The sequence below is a fragment of the Orcinus orca genome, chromosome 13 (genome assembly GCF_937001465.1).
Source record: "Orcinus orca chromosome 13, mOrcOrc1.1, whole genome shotgun sequence".
Lineage (NCBI taxonomy): Eukaryota > Metazoa > Chordata > Mammalia > Artiodactyla > Delphinidae > Orcinus > Orcinus orca.
The window spans coordinates 69742586-69754773 of record NC_064571.1 but is presented as its reverse complement, the minus strand read 5'-3'; the positions used below and the strand labels follow the sequence as shown (position 1 = coordinate 69754773).

General features: G+C 41.1%; 1 protein-coding gene across 6 annotated transcripts in view; it reads left to right on the top strand.

Annotated features, from left to right (window-relative positions):
- BABAM2 (BRISC and BRCA1 A complex member 2) overlaps positions 1-12188 on the top strand; it is a 446047-nt gene that overhangs the window by 395998 nt on the left and 37861 nt on the right. For 5 of the 6 annotated variants that reach the window (XM_033425181.2, XM_033425184.2, XM_004268165.4 and 2 more), the window contains one exon: positions 8462-8615. In XM_033425181.2, the coding sequence (XP_033281072.1) occupies positions 8462-8615 (154 nt within the window). Of the gene's footprint in view, positions 1-8461; positions 8616-12188 lie in introns of those variants that run through there. The other variant, XM_049696342.1, reaches the window with a different exon arrangement.

The window sequence follows — 12188 nt, the reverse complement described above, 5'->3', positions numbered from 1 at the left end:
TTTCCCATGAAGACCATTCAGCTTTCCTGACCCTCTTAGTTTTATAAATGCTCTCATTTTTTAAAATAGTATTTATTTGAATATATGTATATATATATGTATATATATATGAGGAACATATAAAACATACCTATGTACTTTAGAAACTAATAAAACACCACCAGGACTTCCCCAGTGATGCAGTGGTTAAGAAGCCGCCTGCCAATGCAGGGGACATGGGTTCGATCCCTGGTCCGGGAAGATCCCACATGCCACGCAGCAACTAAGCCCGTGAGCCACAACTACTGAGCCTGCGCTCTAGAGCCCGAGTGCCTAGAGCCTGTGCTCCGCAACAAGAGAAGCCACCACAATAAGAAGCCCGCGCACCGCAACGAAGAGTAGCCCCCGCTCGCCACAACTAGAGAAAGCCTGCGCGCAGCAACGAAGACCCAATGCAGCCAAAAATAAATAAAATTAAATCTTAAAAAAAAAACACACCACTGACTTCAGAAATGGAACATAACACCAGTATCCTAGAAGCCCTAAGCGTGTCCTTCTCAGAAGTAACCACTACCCTCAATTTTATGTCAGCTGTGCCCTTGATTTTCTTAATAGTTCTATCACCTAACATATGTCCATAAACAATATATCATGAAATTTTCCTGTTTTTGAACTTTATGTAAATGGAATCATGTTGACTGTTTTCTGCTGCTATGAACATATGTCTTTGCTTTTTGAAAATCTTTTAAAAATTATAAATATTTAAAGCCTACTCAAGTATATAAAAAGTACAAAAACAAATACTGTGTATCTACCTTAGCCAAATCTCAGTATTTTGATATAAGTGCTTCTGGTTTGGTTTGGTTTTGTTTTTAAAGAAAGAGCACATTATCAAATTGGTTGCAGCTCCCTGAGTAACCCTCCCTGATGCATTCCTGTCCCTCTCTCCTTCCCCATTACCCCCAGAGGGAACTACTATCCTTAATTTGGTGTTTACCATTCCTGTGCACACTTTTATGCTTTTTACCACATAGACATTCATAAACAGTGTGTAATAATGTATGCATGTTTTTGGACTTTGTAAGTATATACTTAACAATGTTCATCTATAAATTGCTTTTTTCACTGAACATTATGTTCTTGAGATTTATCTATGTTGATACATGTAGCCCTAGCTCATTTGTTTAAACAGCTATAAGGTCTTCCATTGAGGAATGTACCAGTCTCCAGTTGATGGACATTTGAAGATGTTTCCAATTTTTGTTATCACAAACATTGCTACAGCAAACCTTCTCCTAACTACCTTCTTATGCACATGTGGCAGTATTTTAGGAGTAGGAATGTTGAGTTATGAAGTATGTACATCTTCGCTTTTACTGTACAAGAGGTTATAGAAATTGACATTTGCATCATCAGTGATGAGAAATCCCAGTGTTCCACTTCCTTGACAACAGTTGAGAATTGTTGGGATTTAAAATCTTTGCCAATCTAATGGGTATGAAGTGGAATCTCCTTGAGGCTTTAATTTTGCATTTCCCTTAAATGCTCCTTTCCTTTAGTTCAACAAGCATTTAGCAATGTGTCATGCTGTGTGCTAAGTGCTAATTCATGGCCCCGATCCTTAGGAGTGCTCAGTCTTTGCAGTGATTCCTACCTGATATGGCGAGGCATATCAGAGTCACTTAAGATGCATTTTCAGGAACCAGAGGTCTGAGGTGGGGCCCAGGCATCTGCAACGTTAATTCCAGGGTGATGCCGATGCTCACGTCCAGTTGAGAACCTCTGAGCTCGTGGCGGGAGAAGCCTAATTCAGCCTGGGTTCGTTTGTGCGGGCAGGTGTGAGAACCTGGCTCTTCCTGGGCCAGTGCTGTGGCATCCCTTTCATCTTGAGATTCTTCTTACAGTTTTATTTGATTGGCTCGTTGGGTGTTGAAATGATTAATTTGTATCTATTGATAGAAAGTACCTCAAAAGCAAATGCTAAACACAATGTAAGCAGAGGCCGGATTTCCTATAACTTCACCTGTCTGGGGCAGCTGTAAACTCGGAAGGAAACAAACAACAGCAAGAGAAGGAAGAGGAGGAGACAGTCTCTGAACTCAGAACAGTGCCTGAGGAAAGCGACCCCGAGCTCACACAGCATCACTTCATATCGTGCAGCCCCTGATCCACGCCGGGTCCTGGTCCTAGGGATGGATAGTCAGCCGTACCTGACTCTTCAGAAGCTGAGACACGTGTGGGATGAAGTAGACAAAAGGCAAAGAGAAGAGGCAAGAAAGAGAGACCATACTGAGACCGAGTTGGCCTTGGTGAGAAGTGGCAAAGGAAAGAGAGCTGGCTAGGAAAAGGCAACAGAAATAAATAGAGAAAGTTCGTGGTCGGGGGCAAGCAGCATGCACATCCCAGGAGCCCTGGGGACCTCGGTACCACACTAAAGGCACATCGACTCTTTAACAGAGGATGGTTTGGGGGGGTCTGGTAGGAAGTATTTGTGAAAGAGCAAGCGAAGTCTTCTTAACACTTGAGACTCTTGTGTATAATGGTCTTTTCATGTGTTCTCTGTCATCGAGAAAAGGCTAAATTATTTTCAGTATGTTATATTTACTGAGATGTGAAAGTCTGTACAAAGTTTAGAAAGATATCCATCAAAATAGTTAAAATTAAACACTGAAAATTTATGCTGTAGTTAGAAATTTCACATATATGGAAGAGTGTATAAAGCCAGATTAAAAAAAAAAAAAAACTAAGGAAAAGGATGAGTAGGGGGAGAGAAGGAATGTTTATTTAGTACCTGCTGTTTTTTTGTTCAGTTCTTTCAACAATGCTATAAGAATTATTATCCTCATTTTGCAGATGAGAAAATCAAGATTCAAAGAGATGAAATATTTTGCCTATGGTCTCACCGCTAATAAATGAATGAGGCTAGGAATTGAACCCATTTTTATCTGACTCCAAAGGCTGTAGGTACCTTTTTCCATCATACCGTGCTGTCACCTCCCATATTAGGATTTTTAGCGTTTACGGCAAAATTCAAGAAACTTCAGGCTTTAGTTTAGTAATACTAGTAAAACCCCAAAGGTAATCTGTTTACATGATCAAATCACTAAAAGATAGTGAAAAATTGAAACCAGTTTAATAAAATGTGGTTAATATTTAGTCTCCTTGGTCACTTAAATGGAAGGCAGTGATAGTAAAAGGAGACACCATTTGATTTTTAATGCCTCGAGTAGGGACACTTCTGAATTGGAAAACTTGACTTTTATATTTCTTGTAGGCAATGTATGGTATTTAACTTCCTAGTGGTTAGAATCTGTGTGTCTCAGAGGTTTAGCGTGTGGTTAGTAAGATCAGGGGTGGTCAGTAAATAAACGGCAGCTTCCCTAATTGGTTGTGTGCCCACTGTGGGGGCAGCCTGGGAATGAGACGTGTACAAACTACCTTTAGGAAGAATTGACCTCAGTGGGAATCATCTTTGGAAGGGAAGTTTACAGCCATTCAACGTGGGGTTAAAACTATCTCCTAATGAGGCTTCGAGGAACCAGAGGGGCCTGAGAGGACTGGAAGTGGCAATGGGACCATCATCACCACAGAGTGACTCCGTGAGCATCTTCCCTGCTAACCCAAGAACACAAGAATATAGAGTTTGGAAGGTTTGGAGAAATGAAATAATGGCTGACTTGTGAATAATGACGAAAATATTTGATGATGTGACTCCCAGGGAAGCAATTATGGTTAACCCCTCGTTTGTTTGGCATTTTCAAGGATTGAACTGTCCCACATAACTGAATTTTCCAGACAACTAAAACTTTCCTATTTATGCGCCTTGAATGTTTTTAACCATGCTTGGTGGAAATGTTTCTGAAATAGATTATACAATTATCCTGCCTCCTTGAACAGAAGCTGCAAGAAATAACATTTCCTTTAGTTGCCTTTGACTGCAGGTCTGAGAAGACCTGATTAAATAGGTTTAAATAGTTAGGGCTTGTAATCATCTCACATAACAAGAAATCCAGAGCTGGGCAGTACCAGAGAATGATGAATTCTCAGCTCAGTGATGTCAGGCTGACTTTCCAAAAGCTCATGGTCATGAGATGGGTGCACAGCTCCAAGTCCCAAGATCTCACGTGATAAGATCTAGGCAAGAATGAAATGGGGGCTTCTCCGTACATGTGTCTTTAATTAGAGAGGAAAATATTTCTCAGAAGACCCCTGGCCAACTTCCCCTCAGGTCCCATTGGCAGGACTGAGTCACATTTCTATACCTTGGTTTTATGGGAAGTCTGAGGGAGTGAATACCCAGCACTCTCCGACTATGGGGTGGGAGGAGGGCTCTGCCCGTAAAAAAGAAGGATGGAGAATGGCTGTTGGGTAAGCAACCAAGAGCGTTGGCCATATTACCAAGGTTGGGAGTGGACGTCACTAGGTATGGTTACAGCTTGAGGGACGGTGGAGCTTTTTGCTCCTACACTGAATCACCCCAGACGCGGCTGCTTTTTGATTTCCTAAGTCTGCTTTTATTTAGTATTCTCTCTCCTTGCTTTATTCCAGACTGCTAATTATCACTACTTGCTGTTAATGTCCCTTGCCCTAATCTTGCCATCATTAGATTTTTTTTTTTTTCTGGAAAAACCATATGATCAAACTTGTTAGAACTATGCCTGAAATGTTGAGCGAGTATCTGGCAGCTGTCCTGTGGATCAGGTACACAGTGTGGCCTTTCTTTTGGCTGTTCAGTGTCACTTTTCCATTGTTGAGGTTTTGGGGGAAGTGAGCAGTTTTTAGAGTCTTATGAACTTAGATAAATCTAATGAAGTCTTCTTCTGGTGCAAGGATGAGCACGTAGGGGCAGTTACACTTGTTTACTAGAGAAGGTAAAACTGTTGGAACTTCAGCATGGTTTAGAGAGAGGCAGCAGAGTTTATCAGTGCGTTCAGCTCCCTCTCAAAGCTGCACGGAGGGTGGTTGCTTGGACAGCACCACCAGCTCTGGGACTGTGACCAGTGGAACCTGTTACTGCAGCCACTGTCCAGTATGAGGCAAGCTGGTGCAGAACTTAATTGTTCCTGCCTTCTGCCAGGGTGTCAGAGCCCCGTGAGTGACTCCTGTGAAATGCCCAGGTTGAGCAGAATTAGCAGTGTTTGGATGTGACTTGTTTCGACAAGTTCTTGAAGAAAGTAATGCTTCAGAAATGGTTATTGAAATTGTACTGAACAGGTGGGGACCATGCCTTCTGTGACTCGAGAGCTGACCAAAATTCAGTCTCTGTATACAGAAAGAAGGAAATAGGAAGCAGTTGTGAACATTATACTGACAGTGAGTAACTGAACCAAATGGAATGGTTCTACTCTGGGAATCAAACCCGAGCTAGTAGACAGGTTGGGTTCTAAGGAAGCAAAGGTTAAAATGTTCAGATTTGACATGGCTGAGGTGATGAGCCCAAACTGCTTAGAACCTTGGGAGTTCCATAAAGCAAGTTAGCTGTTTGAAGGCCCACCAGTCATTATTTTACTATGCATCAGAAAATCATGACTTAGCCTATAGGCAAAATCTGAAGTGTCAGAAACATTCGGGGATAAGGAAAACAAGTTTTAGTTTTTTTTAAATTTTGACTAATTTGTACCATTCAAATCATTCTTCTAAGAAAAATGCAAAGTATTTCTCATAAATCGTTTATTTATTCACTCCTTCTTATGCATAGAACATTTTTAAAGAAGCCATCCTTTTAGTGACTGCTGACTGGTCCAGGCAGGATATACCCTAGTTAAGCTGAGCAAGGTATTTATATTTTTCTAATTTTATTTTCTCATATGTGAATTAATATGTGGATTACCGACTTTACCTTTGAGGGACTCTGACCAGTCCTGCGCCCCCTACAGCCACTGTGCCCCCTGTAGCCACTGTGTGTGTATTTTAATATTGACTTCAAACAAGCTTCCAGCAACTCATTTTCTAGAAAACAAAATAACAGGAACAAAAAATATAATGCATTTCAAAGCTCCAAAAAGCTGGTAGCTTGAGAATCATGAAGCCTATGGTATTATCTGTATTACTGGGATACTGAAGGGTGACTGTTCTTACTTTGAATTTGTATATTATTGCCATTGAATTTTATTATTTGAAATTATTGCTGTTTTGAAGGGAAGCTTGCATGTTAAACACTTTTCACCAGTGCTATTGCTATTGCTTTGGGGGTTCACCTGAATCTCATTTTAATGTGTGGAAACTTATAAACATAGTTGAAATCAAAGGGAAGAATATGTGAATAGGCATTTTTCTAAAATTAATGAGAGGAAATGAAATGAATGATCAGAAAAGAGATAAACAGTTTTAGAAAACGATATTTATTCAAAGTGACTGAAGACAGGACTTCCCTGGTGGTCCAGTGGCTAAGACTCCACGCTTCCATTCCAAGGGGTGCGGGTTCGATCCCTGGTCGGGGAAGTAAGATCCCACATGCCACGTGGTGCGGCCAAGAAAATGTAAAAAAGAAAAAGAAAAAACAAAAAACACCCAAAAAGACCGAAGACATTACAGATGAAGCTCTGTAAGACGAAGGGATTCCAAAGGGTTTTCTGAATGCAATGACTTATCATTTGAATTGCTCTGTTCTTATGTTTTGTATTATTCCTATATGTTACCAAATCTTTGCTTTGGCACAAATAGACATGTATTGAAACTGCACTGAGGCACTTGGAAAATGTGATTAAAGAGTGGACATTCAAAATCTTGCCACTTTTCTTTGGTCGTGGTGTGATTCATTTGTCAGAAACCCCCTGCAGCACTGAGTCAGAGTCAGATATACTTAGACATCTAAGAGGCCTTACCAACTGGACAGTTTTTTAAGTTCGCTGCAAGCCTAACTTCCTTCAAGAAATCATTTTGGGTACTTAGTGGCCTAATCCAAGTCAAATGTCACCCTCACTGACATGGTGATACATGTATAACTATCTAGTATGTATTTTTCTGTCATGTATTTGCCTCATGGAGCCGGAAAGTTGAAGCCGATACCTCCTTCACAGTGGAGACTTTAGCTTACTAAATTGTAGTTTTGACGTAGTGAGTATGTTGTGAGCAGGTGATACCAGTAAACCCAAGAGCAGGTGGCAATGTGACCAGTAGAAGGAGCTTAGGATTTAAATCATAGGACTAGACTTGAGTCCTGTGTCTGCGTAGCTATGGCCTGAGCAAATTAATAAACCTCTCGGAGTCTGTTCATCTGTTAAATGCAGCTGGTAAAAATAATGTCTGCTTCAAGGAGTAATAAGTATCAAATCAGATAAAGTATATAAAGGTACTCTGCAAAGCTATAAAAGTCTATACACATTTTTCTTATTATTTTTTGTAAATTAATTAACGTGCCTGTTCTGTGTCCTTCAAGTAGGTAACATTTACAGAAATACATATTAATATGCCTTGAGGAATGTGCCATTGAAACAGTCTGCATTTTTAATGATGGTTTGCCTCAACTGAAAGCAGGAAGTCATTTTTTTAAATTATTTATTTGGCTGCGCCAGGTCTTAGTTGCAGCACACGGGATCTTCATTGCTACGTGTAGGATCTTTAGTTGCAGCATGCAGGATCCCTGGTGGTCCAGTGGTTAAGACTCCACGCTCCCAATGCAGGGTGCCCAGGTTCGCTCCCTGGTTGGGGAACTAGATCCCGCATGCATGCCACAACTGAAGATCCCGCATGCCGCAACTAAAGGAAGTCATTTTATTTTTAAAAATTGAGTTAAAGGATCCCAAAATGAACAAATAAAGCACATAATACTTGTTAACAGCAAATATTAGAATCAGTCTATACTGCAACAGTAGACATATGTAGTCCCTGTTGCATTCCATTAAGGAGCTCCTGCTGGTTTAGGAGATATATATGGTAACACATATGGAAAAATGTAAAACTGCTGCTTGATTGGAAGTAAGTGATGACGTTTTTCTTTTTTCTGGTGGCCCAGTTGCCATATCCTATAAAAAAGAAAGATTATCACTTGCCCTCTTGATCCCCTTTCCAAATCCATTCTTTAAAGATGGTCTCCATCCCACCTCCTCCATCGAATTCTAGATGAGGAAGACAGTGCCTAACCTTTGAGGAGTTTCTGATATAATGGAGACTTAAAGCACATATACAACTAACTCCTCTATGGAATAGTGGACAAGGTAAGTGCCACAGCAGGTCAGGTGGCTGGGAGTGGCCAGCTTCTGTAACCATTTCCTGGTCTTCCTTCAGCACCTGCACATCAGGCCTCATATTGGTTGAATTTTTATTTATGGGTGACTTGCCTCTCCTCCTAGATTGTAAACTCCATGAAGACAGGGAAGGCACCTTGTATTTCTTGGTCTCTCTCTCTCCATACCTTTTACCTAAGCCTCAACCAGTACTTGTGGTTCAAATAGTCTTGTACCCAACATTCAGGTTTAGCCCAAAAAGTGTATTAAAAGGCATTTAAGCCCTAACTTTCTCTTCCTTTCTTCTGTCTTTGCAGTTGACCTGCCCCTGTTTTTTCCTCGAGACCAGCCGACTCTCACATTCCAGTCCGTCTATCACTTTACCAACAGTGGACAGCTTTATTCCCAGGCCCAGAAAAATTATCCATACAGCCCCAGATGGGATGGAAATGAAATGGCCAAAAGAGCAAAGTAAGTGAATCAACTGTTATTTCTTGCAAATAGAAACATTTTGTTTATCTAGTCCAGGAGTTAGGCAAGCTACTGCCTGGAGGCTAAATCCTGCCCTGTGCCTGTTTTTGTAAATAAAGTTTTATTGAAACAGCCACACCCATTTTTAAACTTATTTTCTATGGCTGCTTTCATGCAACCATAGCAGAATGAGTAGTTGAAACAGACCACATGTGGCCTGGAAAACAAAAAATACTTGCTATTTGGCCCTTTATAAAAAAGTTAGCCAACTCCTCATCTAGCCTCCTCAGGTATATTGCCTTTTTTACTTTTTAAATGGGTTATATGATTTTTCTGAAATCTACCTTTCTATTTATTTTATTTCTTTTTTCAAGATTTATTTATTTTTGGCTGCATTGGGTCTTAGTTGCGGCGCACAGGCTCTTCGTTGTGGTGTGTGGGCTTCTCTAGAGTTGTGGCACGAGGGTTTTCTCTTCTCTAGTTGTGGCACACAGGCTCCAGGGCATGTGGCCTCTGTAGCTGTGGCAAGCAGGTTCCAGAGCACTTGGGCTCTGTAGTTTGCGGCACGCAGGCTCTCTAGTTGAGAAGCGCGAGTTCAGTAGTTGTGGCACACGTGTTTAGCTGCCCCGCGGCATGTGGGATGTTAGCTCCATGACCAGGGATCCAACCCGCGTCCCCTGCATTGTAAGGCGGATTCTTCACCAGTGGAGCACCGGGGAAGTCCCTCTACCTTTCTATTTAGATTAGAGAATAAGTACTAGGTAGAAATTGGAGTTAAGGAATAACTGGTGTCGATGAAGAAAATATTGGCAGCTACTTTCATTTTTTTTAATGGAAAACTTCAGCTGACAGTAAACAAATAGAATTTTTGCCTAGTAGTCAACACATGGATCCAGTACCTAGTTTTTCCTATGGAACTATAATGTCTTTGAAAGAACAGAGTGAATTATATATCCCATTGCATCTCTGCAGCCATTACCCAAAGTAGGGCCTATGTCTTCTTTGATTGAATAAATGACTACACAGATAGCTTAGGACTGTGAAAATCCTTATGGAAGTAAGTTGGGAATTTGATAAAGGTTGAAGTTAGCTGGAGCTTGGAATTTAGAGATACAGCTATTGCACATGAATCTCTCTGTAGAAAGCTTTCACCAGTCATATGGAATATGTAAGTGTAAATGCAGAGAGTTTTTTATAGGTAAGACTTTAGTATCTGGAACACCAGTCTTCACGAGCCATGGCCTTCCTAGATTGAAGCAACAGTGGATTAACACCATAGTTTCCAAAAGTAAATCATAAGAGTGGCAGGTGGTTATTACTGTACACTCCGTACAGCCGTGTGCTCGCACCTGTGATCCCAGCTGAAGGATGATCAGATCCAAAGAATCACAGAAATGAAGAATATCAATTCAGCATCCTCTCTATTGCTCATCCAGTATTTACTGAGCATCTACCATGATCCAGGCAATGTGCCCCTTGCTGGGGATACAATGATAAATAAATTAGAAATTGTCCATGTCTTCATGGAATTTATAGCCCAACAGGAGAGATCAAAGCCTTTATCATATCAAACGTGTGACGGTTTTAAAGTACCTACTAGTAAAACCTGGCCACCTAGAATGCTCTTGATTGGTAAGACTTCTTGCTCTTTCCTTCCCCTCCCTGGGTCCTATTTCCATCCCCAGGTACCCACTGGCATCTATATTTTCTGTATTACAAGGCCTTCACTCATAGCAGGGTTGGGGCTCTTTTAAATAATGACAGAGTAGCTTTCTCTAGAAATCCAGACCTCCCCAGATTCACATGTGGAATCCAGAGCTGTTGTTACCTGAACCTTTAGTGTGCCCGTCCTCCCTGTATTCCTTTTTGTCTGTGATGCCCAAGTCTGAAATTCTATTTAAGGAAAATAACAAACATACGCAAATGTGACTAATAACAATGAGTAAGACTGACTTATCTTGAAATAAACTTGAAAAGGGGGATTATGATGTAAGCTTTACATTTGAGGGATTGCAGTTGTTTAATTCTCCAGGCTTTCCCTGTGTATACATAGGATCTGCCCTTAGAAGATGGGCTGTTATTTGTGGTATGTGCTGTGGAGTCTGAACCAGATGTGTTTTTGTGGTTTCCATGGCAAAGCTATCTCGGTGTGTGTGTGTGTGTCCGTGCGTCCATATACGCACACGCGCGCTTCTTAAGTAGACATTTTAGAATGTATGAATTGAGTCTTTAAGGAGTTGCAGACCACAAGCCTATGATTTCAGTATAGGAATATCATAAGTGAAGCCTGTTTATCTTAACAGATTGGTTCAGAGTTGCAAGAGACATTTGCTTTACTTTACCAGCCTAAAGAAAACATCCGAAGTAATGTTAAAAGAGTCTGCTTTCTACTGTAATGAAGATGGATCCATTTTAAATGTAATAAAAGAGAAAGCCAGCAGCTCATGCTAGGAAGAAGAAATAGTTTAAAAGCTCCTTCTTAAATTGACCTGAGTAACTTCCCTGAGCTGTGTCAGAAGGCCAGGTAATGGATAAGCACAACCAGAGAACTGTCCTGCAGTACAGACCAGAGTTTGGTGGAGAAGGTGGAGAGACAGGACAGAAAGAGAGAAAGGTCAGCTGCAACATTCCTTACACCCCCTGCTGAAAATATTGTATGTACACAGTGCGTAAAAGGCTATAATTCACTTGGAGAGCTCTGCCCAGGACATAAACACTCTCACGGTTTATGAACAGCGCTAGAGCCCTTTGAGTGGAGTCAGCTGTTTATTCCCTCCTGCAGAGCAAAATTCTAAGCATGTGAATTCAGAAAGGACACTTTCTGGCCAGGGCTCTTCCTATGACATGTACTTCTTGCTCGTGGCTGTTCAGCAAATTCTGTCCTCACAAGTAAATTACCCTCTGCTAGGTGAGCACAGGCTTCAGGGTCATGTGTGCCCCAGTTCCTATCACAAGTTCTAATCTATAAGCTCTGTGGCCTTGGGCAGGGCTATAACCTTCCTGAACTTCATCGTGTAAAACAAGACTGTACTCCTCCCTACTGATGGGCTTGATATGAAGGGTCAGTCAGTGGGTGGACATGTGAAAGACCGTTGGGTTTAGCTTCTGCTTTGTCCCACGGTGCCTGTGCCCACTGCTCTCCTCCTGCTGTCCTCCTGCTCCTGCAGGTCTACCCTTCCTTCCACATTCTTCCTTATGGTTCTCCCGTCCATGCTAACTTGCAGGCAGCTCGTTCCCCTCTTTCCAGTTTTGGTTGACTGTTGGTCATATACTGCTTTGAAATCTCTTTTGTATTATTCTTTGATTTTTTCATGTCTTTGTATATATCTCATTTCCTTAATGGACCTGTGAGTCCTTTGAAGGCAAGGGTTTTGCATATATCTTTTAAAGATATTTATTGTCATGTAATTTCCATACACTTATAATTTACATACAATGAAGTGGACAGACTTAAGTGTATCTTTTTTAAAAACAATTATTTATTTATTTATGGCTGCACTGGGTCTTAGTTGCGGCATGCGGGATCTTCATTGCGGCATGCGGGATCTTTGTTTTTTAGTTGCAGCAGGTGGG